This window comes from Primulina eburnea, chromosome 15 (genome assembly GCF_022965805.1).
Source record: "Primulina eburnea isolate SZY01 chromosome 15, ASM2296580v1, whole genome shotgun sequence".
Classification (NCBI taxonomy): domain Eukaryota; kingdom Viridiplantae; phylum Streptophyta; class Magnoliopsida; order Lamiales; family Gesneriaceae; genus Primulina; species Primulina eburnea.
The window spans coordinates 36,544,360-36,564,361 of record NC_133115.1 but is presented as its reverse complement, the minus strand read 5'-3'; the positions used below and the strand labels follow the sequence as shown (position 1 = coordinate 36,564,361).

The 20,002-nt window shown below is 37.2% G+C and overlaps 1 protein-coding gene and 1 pseudogene across 4 annotated transcripts; both read left to right on the top strand.

The window, feature by feature from the left end:
- Nucleotides 1-4,564: 4,564 nt before the first annotated feature.
- On the top strand, nucleotides 4,565-11,352 carry LOC140813586 (DNA-directed RNA polymerase II subunit RPB2-like; annotated as a pseudogene).
- Nucleotides 11,353-11,634: 282 nt separating this feature from the next.
- On the top strand, nucleotides 11,635-18,656 carry LOC140813585 (uncharacterized). Of its 4 annotated transcripts, none has more exons than XM_073172155.1 (10): nucleotides 11,642-12,149; nucleotides 13,145-13,246; nucleotides 13,626-13,781; nucleotides 15,271-15,420; nucleotides 15,850-15,933; nucleotides 16,357-16,443; nucleotides 16,823-16,951; nucleotides 17,690-17,797; nucleotides 18,025-18,134; nucleotides 18,369-18,656. In XM_073172155.1, exons 1-10 carry the CDS (start codon nucleotides 11,930-11,932, stop codon nucleotides 18,444-18,446), a joined length of 1,224 nt encoding a protein of 407 aa, XP_073028256.1. In that variant the 5' UTR covers nucleotides 11,642-11,929; the 3' UTR covers nucleotides 18,447-18,656. The 4 variants fall into 4 exon arrangements, with proteins under 4 accessions (XP_073028258.1, XP_073028256.1, XP_073028257.1 ...); XM_073172154.1 differs by having other exon boundaries at nucleotides 11,649-12,149; nucleotides 15,847-15,933; XM_073172157.1 differs by lacking the exon at nucleotides 16,357-16,443 and having other exon boundaries at nucleotides 11,635-12,149.
- The last annotated feature ends 1,346 nt before the right edge of the window (nucleotides 18,657-20,002 follow it).

The following is a 20,002-nucleotide window of genomic DNA, read 5'->3' as shown; positions in this document are numbered from 1 at the left end:
CGCTTAATAAATCATCATCGTCTTCAACAAACTTGTCCTCAGTAGCCGATCTTCCAAACTTAGATTTACTCCCCACTGGCTCATTGGAGACTGGAACATCAGTTTTGGATTCATTCTTCAGCTTAGCGAACTCCTCTCTTCTTGCAATAGCTCTTTCTCTCAACAGTCGTCTCTTTTGTGTCCTAGTCGGTGGCCTAGGGAACTTTTTGTGTTGGGCCACTCTCCAAGACTCACTGAACTCCCCTCTGGCTGGAAGAACGTATCTTGGCTTTACTCCACTGTTCTCAATCATTTTTCCTTTTGTGATTTCGTATGAACGCCGTTCTCTGCCGTGATCAGCTGATACTTTTCTGGTTTCCACCCTCCTTGACTCAAATTCACATGCATTTCTCCTGTTTGAATACCTTTGGTGATGACTGTGAGATGACTCCCCTCTGAACCATTGCTTCTCCATCACTGGTCTTTCAAGAAAATGTTGATCCCTCGGCCTAAAGGCCGCGGATTCACCAACACTTCTAGGGAAACGCTGCTGGGCTATTGGCATTCCATCGACACTGTGCCTTCCATGAGCTTCAAACAATTGACCCTTTGGAATCCAGTATTTCTTGATCACTCGGTCTTTCACTGCAAAAGATCGCCTTCTCTTCTCATTGAGAAGATCTCTCAAATCTGTCATATTCACATTAACCAAAGCAACGGGGGGAAAAGGATCGTCATCCACCGCCATAGACTCTTGTTTGTTAGGGAACTTCACAACTCCCTTGTTAATTCTGTCCTGCAAGATATTCTTGAACGCCCAACAAGACTTCGTAGCATGATTGTAAGAGTTGTGGTACTTACAATACTCTCTTCCCTTCAGCTCTTCTGTAGGTGGCATCTTATGATCAGGCGGGAATGTGATGAATTTTTCCTTTACCAAGAAATCGAAGATTTCCTCGGTCTTTGACGTGTCAAAAGTATAGTGCATGTCTTTGGGGAGTTGGGAGCTATTATTCTTTTCAGGTTCTGCTGGCTTCTTTTTTAGCAGGGGAACGGTGCAAGAACCAGCTGACCGAATCTCCGCCAATGCCACATCTTCCACCTTCTTTTTAGCAGGGGAACGGTGCAAGAACCAGCTGACCGAATCTCCGCCAATGCCACATCTTCCACCTCTTGGTAATACGACCCCATAGCAGTTTTCTTCTTGTACGACTCTTCCCTCAAAAGCTCTTCGTATTCAGCCACTTTGGCGGCTAGCTCAAAGAAATCCCTGAACTCCATTCCCTGGAATTTCTTCCTTAATTCAAAATCTAGCCCCTTTTGTGCCATCTTCACGAACTCAGTCTCGGGTAGGAACACCTTGCACCTATTCTTCATCTTCTTGAACCTGTCTATGAAATATTCCACAGACTCTCCTTTCTTTTGAGTGACTCTGGATAAGTCGGCAATGCACACTTCAGGCTCTGTTCTATAGAATTGAATGTGAAATTGTCTTTCCATTTCTTGCCAACTCATCACTGAATTTCTGGGGAGCGAGGCATACCAAGCGAATGCAGTTCCAGTGAGGGAATTTGGGAATAGCCGCAACTTTAGATTGTTGAAGTTCTCCAAGTTGGCTAATTCCCCGCACTGGATGGTGAATCTGGCTATGTGTTCCATGCTGGACTGGCCATCCTCCCCGGAGAATAAACTGAACTCATGCACTCTATAACCCCTTGGGTACGGGTTATTCACGTCAATGTAGTCTGGATATGGTTTGTGGAACTCTGGGCGGCCAATCTGTTTCAAGGCCGGCCCATATAACTCTTGAACAGCTTCTCTCACCATTTCTGGATCAATCCCGTGCAAATTCCGAGCGGGGAGTTGGTGATGGTAATTTGCCCCCCGAGCTTGAAACCCTGCATTTAAACCAAAATTACCCCCTGGGAAGCCTCCATCTCCTCCTGGATAATCCATGTGCGATATGTCATCATAAGCTCCCGGTTGGTACAGAGGATTGGTCACGCTGAACACTTGAGCAACTGGTTGCTTCGAGCTCTCCACTCCATGAGTACGTGGATATGGCTGAGCTCTCCCTCCTAAGGTTTCTTCTCTCTTGTGAGGTGGTGTGTACCTTCTTTCGGGCTGATTTGGGAGAGTACACTCTGGGCGGCGGGGATCGCCAGCCCTTGAGTCTCCAACTCCCTGATCGGATTCATGAACTTGGTTGCTTCCCTGGTCAGCCTCTTTGCCAGTAGTATTTTGCTCTCCTCGAAGGGACTTACTCGGCTTACACAAAATGGATTTCAAACAGTCAGCCATCGCCTTAGATAATGCCAGTGAGATTTCCTCAATCTTTGTATCAGTCAGTTCTCCAATCACCCTGTTTGAGACTTGGTCATTAGTAGTAGAAATCTGTAGATCCATTTCTTCAACCTGTGGTTCAACAACGTGTTGTTCTGGCTGAGGCGCTTGAGTTCCCTCTTGATTCGCCAGAGACTCCCCACCCTCCTGATTCACGTTTTCCTTTCTTCTTGGCGGCATAGTGATGGTCCCACTGGGCGTGCCAAAAATATGTTTGCACAATATTTGGTATTTGCGGGCGTGCCAGGTGCGAAGTGCACCGATATGTGTGAAAATGATAAAAATCTAACTTCTAAAAACTTGACGATTATGGATACTAAATTTGACCGTCGGTTCTAATCTCCTAAAACAAATGCAACGCCAAAACTAAGAAAATTATTGGAATTTGAAGAAAATAAATCCCTGACATTGTTTATATTTTCAATAAACCGTAGGAATTTACAAGACGTAAAAATATAACAAATAGAATTGCTGAAACATGAAACGAGAAGATGTAAATTGCTAGAAATATGCTGGAATGATTAACGACTAAAGCTTGAAGATTGCAATTTTGCAGAGAGTATTTTGCAGAATTTTGTGCGTAGTTGAGTTGTTGAGTTTTGATCTGTGTTTGCCGATCCCTTTTTCTTCCCAGCGCCTGTGCAGTTTCTTTCCACTCCCCCATGAGCCCATGATCTTTCCCACTCATGCCACGATTTCTACCTATCCTCCCACGTTCTTCTTCCTCTTCCGCGCTCAGTGATTAGTTTGAACCGATGGAAATTTGTCCGCCAAGTTTGATGGGCTTGCATAATTAAATTGGGCTTCACTAATTGAATTGGGCTTGTAATTAAATTATTTTTAGCCCAAACACAAATCAATCAAGCTTTTTTTTTGACTCGTAAGGAAACAACATATATCTTTCATTCGAGTGTTCTGATCAAAGTCCCTTCCCATTATTCCACGATAACACACAATCCAAACCCCTCCTACACCAGCCAGCCACCATAGCGAACTACACCTCCCATTGAACAAACATGGCTTGTATTTATCCCAATACCAGCTCGGAAAATTGGGGCCTCGAGTACCCGAAATAATATAAAACCATTTACATAGCCATAATCTTGGGACATTACTTTGAAGGGCTAGTCATAATTAGATTATTTTATTATCACTGAATCCGAACAGTTTTTTTTTTTTTAATTGTATCATATTCTTTGTGTAAAATTGTTATCATTATTAATTAAGGAGGTTTTTAATTGATTTTTTTCAAGTTGAATTTTTTTATTTTTTAAAAATCTATACCATATTTACAAACCTATTAAAAAATATTTTATAAGTATAAATTATTTATTTATTGAAAAATATTTCAGAAGTATAAATATATAAAAGATATATTTATATTAATTAGTAATTATAATTACAATACTTATTTATTATAATAATTTTTAAATAAATATATCATTAAAAAAATAATAGTTACTAATAAAATGATATTGTAAATAGAAATATAAACTTAATTGAATTTAATAATAATAAATTACCTAAAAACATTTTAAGCTAAAAAATAAAATTGATTTTTTAATTTGATTATGTATCAATTCAATCATTTATAATAGTTTATTTATACATAAGTTGTCTATTAACCAATAGTTTGTATATCAAAATATTTTTTACTCAATTTTTATGAGAGTAAGTCTCTTGTGAGATGATTTCATATATCGACTCGATCTATATTTTTAGTAAAAATTAATACTTTTGACATAAAAAATACCAAAAACTCATTTGAGACAGTTTCACGGAAACATTTTGTGAGACAAATCTCTTATCTAACTCGTTCTATGAAAAAAAATTATTTTTTATGTCAAATGTATTATTATTTTACTCTAGTTATTGATCAAGTCAAACCATTTCACAAATATAGACTCGTTAGATCGTCTCACAGATATAAATAAGTGCAACCGTCTTATAAAATACCTACTAAAAAAATATTTTTAAGAGAAAAGTTAAATCGATTATCAATCTCACAAAACTGGTAAAATACATCACGTTTATGCATTGCATTACATGTGTTTAGCTCTTATATTATCCTTCAACCTCTCTTCTTTATTATTTTTCTCTTAGATGTACCGATAATTTTGTTTATTTTCCTCAAGTAAACATATATTTTAAATATGTTTAAAATACAAATTAATATTTGTTATAAATAAAATAGACTTACCAAAACAGAAAATTAATAAAAAAGGAAAGAAAGAAAGAAAAAACGGGTGTACTTCGCGACTATAAAAGGGTATCCCTCCTCGTTTGTTAAGAGTGATTCCATTCTCTGACGGGCGTCCGCTCCGCTCCTCGTCTGTAACTTTCTCTGAGGCGAAACCCGCGTATCTAGACTTGACTTGAATTGAGTCCCGAGAAATCAACAAGAAAAATATGGACTTGGAGGAAGAGGACTACGAACCCGCGTACAACGAAGAAGAGGAAGACGACGACGACATTACGCAGGAGGACCCCTGGGCTGTCATTAGTGCTTATTTTGAGGAGAAGGGTTTGGTGCGCCAGCAACTCGACTCTTTCGATGAGTTTATTCAGAACACAATGCAAGAAATCGTTGATGAGTCCGCGGACATCGAGATCCGACCCGAGTCGCAGTACAACCCGGGTCACCAGCCGGACTTCGCTGAGGTCGTTTCGCTTATGAGAATTTTTATCGGTGTTGATATGCATTCTTCGAGAAATAAGGAACACTTTATGGATTTTTAGCGTTTGGAGCACGGGAAGTGTTTTTTATAGGTTAATGGCGGTGATGGTTCGAACATTCTGATGGTTCAGGTTTTGTTTTGTTTCTTAATGAGCATACGGTAAAAGGAGACAACTGGGAAGAGGAGGCATGTCTTTGTCACTGTAAAAGTCCAGGGGTTTATGAATGAAATAACCAATTTAAAGGGTGTTTGTGAAAGTAATATTGGCTAGTGATTGTCAATCTTTATATTGCAAGGCGTCAATACAAAAAGGCATCAGTACAACAAGGAAAACAATAATGTTTTCTGCTTTGATTTGTAGGTTTTTGACATGTGAAATGTGTTTTTGCTAGTAATTGTCATATAAAGAACTGAAATTTAAGTTGCTTAATTATAGGTTTTTATATGAACGGAAAAATTTAGGGTCTTCTAGCTGCCATTTCACAAGATAGATTTAGGGTCTTCTAGTTGCCATTTCACAAGATAGATTGCAAATTAAATGATTGAGACTGATATTGTATTATTTCAGATGAAATGAGGAATTTGTTCTGTTTGAGAAATATTAGGCATGTTTGTTTTGAAAAATAGAAATTTTTCATATTGTCTGTTAACCTCTAATCCGGTAAAGAAGGATCTAATTTTTTTTTTTTGTCATGGCTTGTGTTTAGCAGACCATTTATAAGATTTGTTTTGGCCAAATATAGTAAACCAATGATGACAGTCTGATGGAGAAACCACAACTTTGTTTCCTAAGGCTGCAAGGTTAAGGAATTTGACTTATTCAGCTCCATTGTAAGTGGATGTTAGCAAGAGAGTTATCAAGAAAGGTCACGACGGCGAGGAAGTTACTGAGAACTCAGGATTTCGCTAAAGTCTTCATTGGGAAGGTGAATTGATGCAGTTGACATGTGTCTCAGAATGTAAACATTTCAGGGTTTTTCCAAAGGTGACACTGACAGTTCCTTTGTTATTCTGTGTAGGTTCCTATTATGCTTCGGTCGAGTTATTGTACACTATCATAATTCAGAGAAAGATTTGACAGAACTGGGAGAGTGTCCATATGACCAGGGTGGTTATTTCATCATAAATGGAAGTGAAAAGGTGTTGATTGCTCAGGAGAAGATGAGCACCAATCAAGTATATGTATTTAAAAAGAGGCATCCCAACAAGTATGCTTATGTCGCATAAGTCCGATCCATGGCAGAGACCCCAAACAGGCCACCCAGACAATGTTTGTCTGGATGCTTTCTCGTGCTAGTGCCAAAGGGGTAATGGACATGCCAGGCTGATGAAAATTTTCTCCTTTCCTTGTGGATGCATGATATCTTTCATATGTGTGTTGTGATTGTGTGTTTGTACCTGCAGGGTTCATCTGGTTAGTATATACGTGCTACCCTCCCATACATTCGCACCGAGATTCCTATCATTATTTTGTTCCGAGCACTAGGATTTGTTGCTGACAAAGATATATTAGAGCACATCTGCTACAATTTTTCGGACACACAAATGATGGAATTGCTGCGACCCTCCTTGGAAGAAGCATTTGTGATCCAAAATCAACAGGTAACTGTAAGAAATAAACCTTAACGAGGCACTGGGAAGTGAAAAAAAATAATTCTTTTTGTAGACAGTAAAAAATAATATATTGTTGTTGACAGATGAGCCTGACTACAATCGAGCCTGCTATTTTCACATCATTGTGTTATCTTGTAGCAATTAAAGAAATATAGTTGTCATTGGTTACCTGTTCCAAATAAATTTCAGCACTGTTCTTGCCTGTCAAAGATCCATGCCATTTTGAGAACTTGCTGCGACGCTACTTTACTTTTGAATGTTCCATACTTTTTCTAGTTGGCTGATGATCTGATACTGATGCAGGTTGCTCTAGACTACATTAGGAAAAGAGGAGCCACTGTAGGTGTCACCAGGGAGAAAAGAATTAAGTACTTTTTTTCCAAAATCGCTTTCCTTGTTCAATGACTTTTCAATTTGTTTCTAAATCTTATTCTTCTTGCTACTTGGGCAGGTATGCTGAGGAGATTCTTTAGAAAGAAATGCTTCCTCATGTTGGTGTTGGGGAGTATTGTGAGACGAGGAAAGCTTATTATTCTGGGTTGGTTACTTCCCTGTCTGGACGTCATGTTACATAATTTGATGTTGACGCATAATGTAGTTCCCTTCCTCTAGGTATATCATCCACCGGCTTCTACTGTGTTCTCTTGGCTGAAGGGCCGAGGATGATAGAGACCACTATGGCAATAAGAGACTGGATCTTGCTGGTCCTTTGCTTGGTGGTCTGTTTCAAATGGTTTGTTATTGCTAGTGAGGTTAATTTGACCATAAGAAATGAAATGTTCTTCATCTGAACATTGGCAACTATCTGTGGATGCAGTTATTCAGAAAGTTGACCAGGGATGTTAGGTCTTATGTTCAGAAGGTTTTGATCGATGAAGCCTTGCTGTTATATGCATATATGAATATCATATTTTGCATATATGAATATCATATTTTGTAATTATATATATGTCTTGTTTCTGTGCTTGGCCAGTGTGTCGATAATGGGAAAGACGTCAATTTGCAATTTGCAATCAAAGCAAAAACCATTACCAGTGGCCTGAAATACTCTCTTGCCACTGGAAACTGGGGACAAGCAAATGCGGCAGGTACAAGAGCTGGAGTTTCCCAGGTTGACTGACTTGTCATCTTTTATTTTATCGTGGATGTATTTTTTATAAGATGTGCCTTAAAAATACTTTTTTGGTCAACGGAATTGTTTGGACTACTATATTGCAGGTGTTAAATCGTCTGACTTATGCCTCTACCTTGTCACATCTACAAAGACTCAATCTCCGACCGAGGTAACATGCCACAGTTTAAGTTTTTTTCCGTTAGGGTTATATTTTATATATTTTATAGCGTCAAGCCGTCAATCACTGATTATTATTTCTAGTATGTTTCAAATGACTTAACTTCTATTTAACTGAGTTGTCGCATGCAAAAAATATTTACTCCTGGCTCCTAATGATGCTTATCTTTTCTAAACAATAGTTAGTGATGATTGTTATATCTTTTACTTTTGTTTAAAATTTAGCTTTCTCTGTCATATTTTTTCAGGGAAACTGGCTAAGCCAAGGCAGTTGCACAATTCACAATGGGGAATGATGTGTCCAGCAGAAACACCAGAAGGACAAGCGGGTGCTCTTTTTGTTTAGCATTTACTGGGTCATTTTCGTCCATGTTTATTTATTTTTGTAATGTGATAAACCTGCTGTTTTTCATTGTAACTTCAGGCTTGTGGATTGGTGAAGAACCTTGCATTGATGGTCTATGTAACAGTTGGTTCAGGACCTTAGCCCGATGCCTTTTAATCGAAGCGAAGTTATCCAATTTTAGAATTTTTAGACGAATGGGGTACTGAGAACTTTGAGGTGAGCAGTGTTAGGGACTATCTGAATGATGTGTCTGTTGCTATTATTTTTAGATTCCTTGTTGGGTTAATATTTGTATTTGATACTTCCGTACACTTACTCTTTGTTATTCTTTGATTCAAGGAAATCTCTCCTGCTGTTATTCCTCAGTCAACAAAAATCTTTGTGAATGGTTGTTGGGTTGGTATTCATCGTAACCCTGATATGTTGGTGTCAACTCTAAGACGTTTGAGGAGACGTGTAAGTGTTTTCATGTAGCAGTTGCACTACTACAGATCAACTATGTTGTCATTTCCTAATTTACGCCATGCATTCCTTTGTAAATCAAACAGAATGCCATCTGCCAGGGTGGTTTCTATTTTCCTGTAGTAATGTTTGATGCCAATGAACCTGTTGATTGTTTTTGGTCTATTGTTCGTGGACAGGTTGATGTTAATACCGAGGTTGGTGTGGTTTGAGATATTCGTTTGAAAGAACTTCGGATATATACAGATTATGGTCGCTGCAGTCGCCCATTGTTTATTGTTGAAAAGCAAAGATTGCTCATCAGAAAGAAGGATATACAAGTCTTGCTACAAAGAGTATGTTACATTTTTGTTCTCGTGCCCTTTGTCCCTGTTGATATGATTGCCTCTAGACATATTCTTTCCGTGTTCTGCTCATTCATATATACATGTTTACAGGAATCTCCTGATGAGGGTGGCTGGAATGAACTTGTTGAAATTTGAAAAAGGATTCATAGAATACATTGATACTGAAGAAGAAAAAACAACTACGATTTCCATGACAATTAATGTGAGTATTAAGTAGGCGGCAGGCCTGATAGATTTTCATCACATAACATATTTTACTCACGTGAGATGCTGAAATGCTGATTTACTTCGCTTTAGGATCTTGCATCTACCAGGCTAAATCCAAATGGGGCGTATTCTGATACCTATACTCACCGTGAGATTCATCCATCTTTGATACTGGGTGTGTGTACTTCAATCATCCCCTTTCCAGATCATAACCAGGTGATTTTAAGCTACCAATCAGTCTCTCCTAGTCAAAATTTATTTTCTGATAGTTTGACATCTGTTTCTCCTCAGTCTCCACGTAACACATACCAGTCAGCTATGGGTAAACAAGACATGGGTATTTATGTCACTAACTTTCAATTTCGGATGGTAGGGTTTCTGGTTTTTATTTTTGTATATTTTGTTACACCGGTTGATATCTATCAAATTAATTCTTGTTTCATTTTATTTTAGGATACTTTGGCTTATGTGCTTTACTATCCCCAAAAGCCTCTTGTTCCCACTCGGGCCATGGAGGACTTGCATTGTAGGCAGTTACCTGCTGGCATTAATGCCATTGTTGCCATTTCCTGCTATTCTGGATACAACCAAGAAGATTCTGTCATTATGAATCAGTCATCAATAGACCGGGGCTTTTTTCGCTCCCTATTTTTCCGTTCTTATAGGGACGAAGAGAAAAAATGGGGACTCTGGTCAAAGAGGATTTTGGACGTCGAGATAGAGCCAACACCATGGGTATGCGTCATGGTTCCTATGATAAATTGGATGATGATGGACTTGCTCCTCCAGGAACTAGAGTTTCTGGTGTGGATGTTATTATTGGGAAGACAACTCCCATATCTTCCGAAGATGCTCAAGGGCAAGCTGCTCATTACACGAAACATGATCACAGCACAAGCTTACGCCACAGCGAAACTGGGATTGTGGATCAGGTCCTACTGACCACAAATGCAGATGGGTTAATATTTGTCAAAGTGAGAGTGAGATCCGTACGAATACCCCAAATAGGAGACAAGTTCAGCAGTAGGCATGGCCAAAAGGGAGCAGTGGGTATGACTTACACACAAGAAGACATGCCATGGACAGATGGACTGTGGAAGGCATCACTCCTGATATTATTGACAATCCACATGCTATTCCCTCTCGTATGACGATTGGTCCAGCTTATTGAATGCATCATGGGCAAAGTTGCAGCTCACATGGGAAAGGAAGGTGATGCCACTCCATTTACAGATATCACGGTGGACAACATAAGCAAAGCTCTTCATAAATGTGGTTACCAGATGCGTGGGTTTGAGACCATGTACAATAGGCATACTGGAAGAAGGCTTTTATCTATGATATTTTTAAGTCCCACTTATTACCAGAGGCTGAAGCACACGGTTGTTGACAAATACACTCTCGTGGTAGATGCCCTGTTCAAATCCTTACAAGGCAACCTGCTGAAGGACGATCTCGTGATGGTGGTCTCCGATTTGGTGAAATGGAACGAGATTGCATGATTGCACATGGCGCTGCTCACTTTTTGAAGGAAAGGTTGTTTGACCAAAGTGATGCCTACAGGATCCATGTTTGTGAGCTGTGTGGATCGATAGCTATTGCAAATCTAAAAAAGAATTCATTTGAGTGCAGAGGATGCAAAAACAAAACTATATAGTTAAGGTATTCATTTCCTTGTGAATCTCCATTCTTTGCTTGCAAGCTCATGACTACGTTATCTTGGACTTCTATATGTACGATAATTGGTTGCCATCATAAAATCATGAAACACGAACCAACATTTTCTGTCCCCGCAGGTTCGTATTCCATATGCCTGTAAGCTGCTTTTCCAGGAGCTAATAGCTATGGCTATAGCTCCAAGAATGCTGACAAAGGATATCAAGCAAGCGAAAGATGTAAAGAAGAAAGGAGCTTGATGTCCTCATCTTGCTGTTGATAATTCGGTATCGTAACATCGAAAAAACCTGAGTTTCGACTGAAAGCTGTAATGGATGGGTGAAATGGAGAAGCTTGTGTTGCATACGATCCATAAGTAAATTATTCCCAAGTAGAATTTGAATCCAAGACACATTTCATTCTGGTACAGTAGACCGAACCAACTTTTGTTGGAGCAGCATGATCAAAATTATCATACCCTTGCCCATTTTATTCCAGTTTTGGAATTTATCATGAAATTTTGATTTAAGAACTGTGCATATGGGAAACAAAGTTCAAAAGAATTTATGCATACTTTTGGACCAACTTGATATACAAGTCATGATTAAAATCAATGAGATCCCTTGAGTGGAAATTAAAAAGAAAATAGGAGTTATTTAATTAGACCTCAGTAAAAAAATTGTTTTTCTATTTGTTTAAAATAAAATCTGTCACTTAATCATAATCATTTTTTTCTAAATAAAGCATTAATTTGGCAAAAAGGACGCTCTGGTGCAAGAAATTAACGTTGTCTTCTATCGAAAACAAGGGTTGTGTGTAACCGGAGCACTGGTTTCGTGTTTGAAAGCAATTCCATTTGGCAGTGGTTGGGTTGGGGGCAACTGCAAATGGCGGCAAGGGAACGCATCACACTGCAATACTTACCATATGACGATCGGCTGGCGTTGTATTTCCGCATAAAAACCCGTGCACCTACCCTAGAAAAACACTAACACACAAGGAGAGAATGGAGAGCAAAATTAGTATGCAAGAAGAGAATCCAGAATTAGACGAGATGGTCGAAGAAGATGATGACTCTGATGGGCCACCACCTGGATTTCAGTGCGTCATCACTCGAGCGTCATACCATGCGGAAAAGGACGAAGTTGATGAAGAAGACGACGAAGGCCCACCGCCTGGGTTTCACTCCACTGCTCCAAAACCCTCGCCAGCGTTTCATTCTTCTGGTTGGATGAAGTAGTTTCGTTTTTTTCCGCTGCATTTGTAAATCCCAGTTTATTTGGTTTATCGTCTATCGCAGAATTAACTGCATAAGCTTGCTTGCTGTTTATATCTACAAGAATCTACGATTTTGGTCGGTATTGAAAAGATTGCGTTTCTGGAAACTTCCTGTTTCGCATCAATCTTCACAATAATTTGGGTTTCTTGATATACTTTTTTGATTAGATATCAAGACATGAATCTTTTGTAAACGTTTTAGTCTGTGCTGGGTTGCCCGTAATTTTAGAATAGATATTGTTTGTGATTGATGTTATTTAATGTTTTTTTAAACCGAAAATGGCAAACATCTTTCTTAAAAAATGAAGAAAAAGCTAGGCGAAGGAGCTTATAGCTTCATTTATATGTCATTTCTCTTAAATGTGGTTGAGGGTAATGAACTAATGCATATGTGATGGATAATTGCATGGTTGCATAAATTTTGTGGTGCGTACCCAAGTGTATTACAGGGGGAGTCTAGGTCGATTTTGTTGAGTAAGGCCTTTATCCGAGTTTTTGGAGCATGTTACCTTTTATTCATCAAATCAGTTGATCAATTGGTGCAAGCATTTTCTTCACTCTGAATTTTAAAAGGAACCTATCATGTTTAACGGCATCTTACACTGACTTCCTTTGCTTGTTAATTGGTGTGCTAAAAGTGCTGCAATAAGGTTCGACGGAGTTTTCATTAATGAAGGCTCCGGAAGATTTCAAGCTGCACCCATCTTTGAATCATGATATCAGAACCCTTTTATGGGATGGAGAACTATCAATTAGTAGCTGGTTTTCTTCGTCAGAAGGAAAAAAATAAAATTTGGTGGCCCGCATCTTAACTTATTGTCTCAGCTTTATTGCACGGACCGGAGATGTCTTGTTTTTCATTGATGTTTGTAGCATTTAAATAAAAGCTTTTTCCCCAGCGTATTTCCTTGCTATGGTTGAGTTGAATCATTGCTTTTATCAGATGAGGACAGCAAACAAGAAGATGACGATGTTGGGCCGCCACCAGGGTGGGAGTTTTTTTCTATGGCAAATGCATTACCTAAACTATCATCAAACTCAGCAGGTCACTTTTTCTCATTTTCCTTTTTTGTTAAAGAGTTTTAATCTCTTAACCCTTTTGAATGTGTCTGCTCTAGTTATGTAACTCCTACAACTTCTCATCATTATTGTTTAGCTGTAGTTCTCTTCATCAATGGATTTTGGTTTAGGTTTTCATGCATTTATGATCGATGTAACAAGAATCACTAATGTTGTGGGATATATTTGCTTAAAACCTGTTTTATGAGCATAATCACCATACCAGAAATTGATTGTGATTAGTAATAAATATTCTGAAATTTGAGATTGTCATTAATTTGTGAAAATATGAAGGCCGTGGTAACTATGTGAACACTGTACTTTTTCATTTCCATGGTTTATTTGTTAATGCTTAGTTTTCTCAGATGCAAATTTGGAGAGCAATGATGAACTAAATGAAGGTGAAAGTGAAGGCGATAGTGATGATGAGGGACCTCCTCCTGGATGGGAAAAAGTGTCACATCATCGAATGCCTCCATCATGTACCCCACCATTGCAGCCATCACAAGCAGTTTCTTCAGGTGGGTTTTTCCTCATAACCTTTTCCCTTTTCATTTACACACTGTTTTTCAGTGTTATCAAGGCAGTTATACTATGTCATAGAAGGCATATTTTGAACCTGTAAATTTCCAGGCATGTGAATACTGAACTGCATGACGCCTATACAACTTACATGTTTCAAATTTGATTAATTAGTGATTTTAATAACTCCCGTGCCGTCTCATTTGATTTATGTGGCCTAGATGATAGTACATGCATTAAAAAAGGTTATTAAGGAATCAATACATTTAGTTTTTCCTTGTGCTTAATTTTTAACAAGCACAAGGTTTGTACATGCGTATTTTTCATATAAATTGAAATGGTAGCTCAATTTTATGCTCCCCACAAACAAATGTGATGCCGATAACTTGATGCTATGGGATGGTGACATTTTGGAAGTCAAGTGATGAAGTGGCAGTGGCGTATTTTCTTGGTCATTTGACGTACCAAATTTGACATCAAGTTTTACCCATTGGTGGTTATAATTGTTTTGTGTCTGCTGGAAATAATATGAGCATGTAATTATAATTTAAACTAGCACCACTAAGTGGTTAAATTTTTTTCAGTTTTACTTGTACCTAACTAGAATAATCAGTGTGAATCAATTGATGAACTGTACACATGGATGTCAATTTGATTTTACACTTGTTTGAACTAAAGTTGGTATCATGCCGCAATCAATTTTGTTTTTTTCTTCATTTTACTTTTTTTTTTGCCTTGACAAATCTGTAGAATCTGACGACAGGGCAATAAATCCATCTGTATTCTAGCATTCTATTTACTCCTTTGTCATTTCTCGAACAACCTTTTTTTTCCATTGGTCTTCTGCTTCTATAAAAGCGTGGACCAAATCTTAATTCTATAATGGGGTGTTTGCAAGTTTTTCAGACTTTAAAGGTGAGTTCCAATAGCTCCTGTTTTCTCTTGTTTTTGAAACTCAGAAATGTTCCTTGATTTTATGTTAATTATTGAGTGTTTGTTCAAAACGATTAAATTGCTGAGACATCTTGAGAATTCAGGTCGAATTCAACTGAAAGTGAGAACTAAATAGCCCGGGGAAGTTATTTCAAAATTTCAGTGCTTAGTAACACAACTTTTTGAAGTGGTAATTTCTCATCATAGTTTTGACGTACAACTTTTCTATTATATAACCCAAATCAGAACGTTTTGACGTGACTTATTAATTAGGGTTAGAGAGCATCTAGGTCGAATCAAATTTAATGAGGTTTAGAACTTTCTTGTCTTTCTCATTTGGTAGACTGGAGGGATTGTGAATTCTAGAATCGTCGGTCTTTTATGTGATTATATATTTGTAATCTATCTAGACATGTATCCAGACCCCAGTTTATCAAAAAGTGGGCTAAATTAAATATATGTCCTGTAGTAGAAAAAGTCGACCTCCAGAGTAGGTGGACATTGATATGACACTGATGCTTGCTGTCATTTCCTCCTTACTAACTTGTATTTTAGACAGTGAAATGGGGAGCAAACAAGAAACTTCGAAGAATAATGATGAAATGCCTCAATCGGAGTCACAATTGACACCGTTGCCCTTGCTCGGGCAATCAATGCCACCAACACCTCAATTACAGCTGCTGCCACCATCAGCATCTCCTGCTGGTATGTCTTATGAATTCCTGAACTTTGCGATAAGTATACACGGATGTGTTAAAAATACAGTAGACTTCCAGTGATTCTTCTTCCTTCTTTGCATGTGGTTCTTTGATATTCTGTTGTTCTATCATAAATTCCTTTTTTTGCAAATTCGATACCTTTACTAGATACCTCACCATTAACTCCATAACATTATTGTTTTAATGAACTCTTGTTTTCTTTTTATCAGTTTTTTTTCTATGGTTTTATAGATATATGCAGCCCTCATGCCTAACGAAACCTTGATCCATTTTATATTTTGATTATTATTTCATAATTGGTGCTCGTAACTTTTGAACCATTTTCCCAGAGGATAGCTGTGTGATAAATGAAGGTGCTTGGCATTTGTTTCCTTCCTCTCAAATAGGTATTGTTTTTGTTATTCATATTTAGAAGCTGGGAGTAAAGGAGATGCAAGGGATGTGGACAAAAGGCCCACATCTGTGCCAGCTGCTTCTCCAAAGCAATCTGTTCCTGCTGGTACGTCTTCTGATTCCTTAACTTGCAATAAGTACAAATGGATGTGTTAGAAATACGGTAGACTGCAATTGATTCTTCATCCTTCTTTGCTTGTAATTCCTTGATACTCTGTTGTTCTAATATGATTCCTCTTTTGCAAATTTGATAACGTAACAAGATACTTCTCTATTAACTCCAAAACATCGCTGTTTGAATGAACTCGTGTTTTCTACTTGATAAGTTTTCTTTTTAATGGTTTTCCAGATATATACATCCCTCGTGCCTAATGAAACCTTGATCCATTTTATATTTTGATTATAATTTCATACATGGAACTTGTAACTTTGAAACCGTTCCCAGTGGATAGCTGTATGATAAATGAAGGTACTTGGCATTTGTTTCCTTCCTCTCGAATAGTATATCATTTCTGTTCTTCATATTTAGAATCTGGAAGCGAAGGAGACACAAATGATGTGGACAAAAGACCCACTTCTGCGCCAATGGCTTCTCCAAAGCAATTTGTTCCTGCTGGTATGTCTTCTGAATTCCTTAAATAAGAACAAATGAATGTGAAAATTTAGAAATACAGTGGACTTCAATTGATTCTTCTTCCTTCTTTGCATGTGGTTCCTTGATATTCTGTTGTTCTATAATGAATCCCATTTTTGCAAATTTGATACCGTAACAAGATACTTCACTATTAACTCCACAACATTATTGTTTTAATGAACTCTTGTTTTCTAGATATATACAGCCTCATGCCTAAAGAAACCTTGATCCATTTTATATTTTGATTATAATTTCATAAATTTCAAACCATTTTCCCAGAGGATAGCTGTGATAAGTGAAGGTGCTTGGCATTTGTTTCTTTCCTCTCAAATATTTTATCAAATTTGTTCTCCATATATAGAATCTGGGAGTAAAGAAGACACAAAGGATGTGGACAAAAGGCCCAAATCTGTGCCAGCTGCTTCTCCGAAGCAATTTGTTCCTTCTACTTCGCATCCATCGACACCAAATGTGGGGTCATCATCGTCTGGTATGCCCATGAATGGTCAATTTTTTAATTTTAAGCGTTGTCATTTTTGCTCAACCGAGTCCATCTATTGCCTTTGGAGGGGTAGTTGTCTTAAATAACAGTTAATCTAAGCGTCCAATGAATGTCAGCTGTATGAAATATTGCAAGTCTTGTATTTTGAGGTGGAGATGCTAAAAATTGTTTAAATTAATATCAAACCATACTAGCATATTCTCTCTGGCAATGACGGTCTAAACCCGATGGTACAACATTGTGGAACTTGGAAGACACGTATTAACTGTACAGTACCTCTTTTTTTAGTATGACTTAAATTTTTGTGGAAGTGGGCTAGGTTTTGCAATATGCTAAGCTTTTGTGCTGTTTCATTTGCTTATATCTCACACAACAAGATAAAAAACAAAAGTTTTTCTTGGCTATACTTGGCATGATTTGGAGTGAAGTGAGATTCATCAACTATGCCTTCTGTAAGTTTACGCGCATTGCATGTCCAAATCTATTCTAAATAGCACACTGAATTTTGCTTCGAGGATTTTTTTTGGCATTTGAAACGTTTAGTTATTGTTTGCAAGAGTTTATTTTAAGTGTTTCTCAACTTCTTTGTACAATTTCCAAACATTTCATTGGAACACTTGAAATAATTTTGTGCAACAATATGTTAGAGTTGCAAGTATAACTAGAGCAGCTTTGTTTTTTCATTATTACTTGTGCTAACAAGATGTGATATGGTACTGGATTCAGAAAAGGTTCAGCTAGTGTGTGGTACGTGCCGGAAATTGCTGTTGTATCCACGAGGAGCGAAATGGGTTCAATGTCCAGGCTGCCAAGAAGTCAATTTTGTCCTAGAAGGTCTTCCTCAATCCTTGCCTTTACTTCATGATTTCTAATGAAATTTGTGTATTCCTTTGTCAACATTTGTTTCAGTCAAAATTAAATTCCCGAGTTACATAGAATAATGATAGCTCAACATTTGTTCCTCCACTCCGTCAAAGTAACAATTCAATTAGAAGTTCTTTCTTTTATCAATAGCTTCTCGATGAAGTGATACCACTGTATCTGTTTTCATGTTTTTGCAGCCCATGAAGTCGGACAAGTTAAGTGTGGAAATTGTGCAATATTGCTTATGTACCCGCATGGGGCTCCAGCAGTTCAATGTACTTCTTGTAGTTTCGTCACCGAAATTGGTGTACGTTCCTCTTTAACTTTTAGGCAACATATTTTGTAATGCTCCAATTTAAGTATGGAATTAGGGAGTACTCTGATTTTATAATGCCATAGAGAATCAATGATCAGTTGAATCTTCAGTTTTTATACATTTCAGAGTTTCTAATCTTCAAGTCCATCTATATTCTAAAAGCCAAATATACATCCATGCTGGAAAGTATGTTCATCGCTGGTTTCTTCTCCTCTTAATGTGTAGGCAAAGAACATGCGACCTCCTCTTTCAGTTCAAATGGCCCAGAGACGTCGACGTCCCATTCGAGGCCGAACGCGGTAGGCTGCTTAAACAAGATGAGAATTCTGTCCCGTTTAAATTTGTATTTCAAGATTGGATTGTCCGTAATTGTAGCCCCTTTATATTTGGCAGAGCATGATTTCCATTAGCTCAACTTTAACAACCATGAAATTTTAATCAAGTTTATGCTGTGGCATATCAGAAAAAGAACAACGTAAGAAGGATATCGATTCATAAATTTTACATACTGAATCGGCAACTGCGGTAATTATTATGTTCTATGTGGTGTATAATTTGCTTGATAAAAGCCTCACATCTTTCAAGAGAGGGCAATTCAAGTTTGCTATCAACTCAGGGTTTCTCATTAGCCAACATAATGACATTAAACCAACAACACCGTACACGGGAAACCTAAATTTCCTTGAATTGATTTTGATACTTTTTGTTTTTATCAAAAGTTGAAGAGAGGTACACACGCTGATATATCAGTGACTTCAGTTTAACAAAGAAAATTTGAGTGTGTTGATGGTATATAGATAGTATAATTTTTGAAATATAAAAAAATCCTGTGTGTTTAATGAATTCTGTTTTTAATAGCTGCCAAAATATTTCTTATCTAAATTTTAAATTTTACATAATCATAATTTATAACATAAAAATTTTTATTATAAAAAATCATTGATTTAAAATAATAAAAAATTATTTAACATAAATTATATATATTATATCGAAACTTAAATTCAATAACATGAATGACCAAATTCACAAAGAGACGAAGGTTATTCATGTTACCAAAGTGTCGTATGATTAAATGCTTAATTCCAAAAGAAATGTTGATAGAAAAATTTTCCATTTGTCCACTTAGAACCAAGTCCATATAGTTATTAATGTAGGACTTGGGAACGCCAACAATTTAAAACAATAAAGGTCTGGTTTGAGCTGCTCTATGATTTAAAAGAGTATCAAAATATTGTGTTAGAGCTGTCGTAATTGAACTATTATTATCATGATATCAGAGTCAAGTTACGAGTTCGATTATCATTGATTTAAGAAGTGCAATTATTAGGAGAAATTATTGGGTGTAATAAATATACATGCTAAATAGAGCAGTCAAAACATTGTGCTTTATCTGTTGTACGTTTTAAAAGATTTGAGTTACGTTGTTATCACCATATATAACTTTTTGATAAAAAAATTCAAGCGATCGGTCGTATAATTCAAGTCGATGCTTATACTACAAATATAAAGAATATATATTCTGAAATATGTATGGAGGTGTTTTATTATCAAACAGGGTTCGATGTTAAAAGTATAAGGTGGAAGACTAGACCAGCCTAGCTAGAAGCAATCCCCGAACACTCAAGTTCTATCGAGCTTATAGATATTATGGGGCAATTACACAGACTTGCTTCAAATAAAAGATTATATAATAGATTCTAAAAGACCATTTTGATTAACAATATTTTATTTTCATTTATAATTTCCTCACACTAACGCCATGTTCCTTGATTTATGAAAAATAAACAATCAAGAATGTGTGACCAGTTTTTCGCTTCTCTTGCACTTCTCTTCCATCAAACCAAATACAAATTGTCACG

Excerpts from the sequence above, each read along its gene's own strand:
- LOC140813585 (XM_073172154.1), top strand. The coding sequence starts at position 11,930 with ATGGAGAGCAAAATTAGTATGCAAGAAGAGAATCCAGAATTAGACGAG. Across the intron at positions 15,421-15,846 it reads ACCATCAGCATCTCCTGCTG|AAGCTGGGAGTAAAGGAGAT; the intron begins GTATGTCTTATG and ends ATTCATATTTAG. Across the intron at positions 18,135-18,368 it reads GTTTCGTCACCGAAATTGGT|GCAAAGAACATGCGACCTCC; the intron begins GTACGTTCCTCT and ends CTTAATGTGTAG.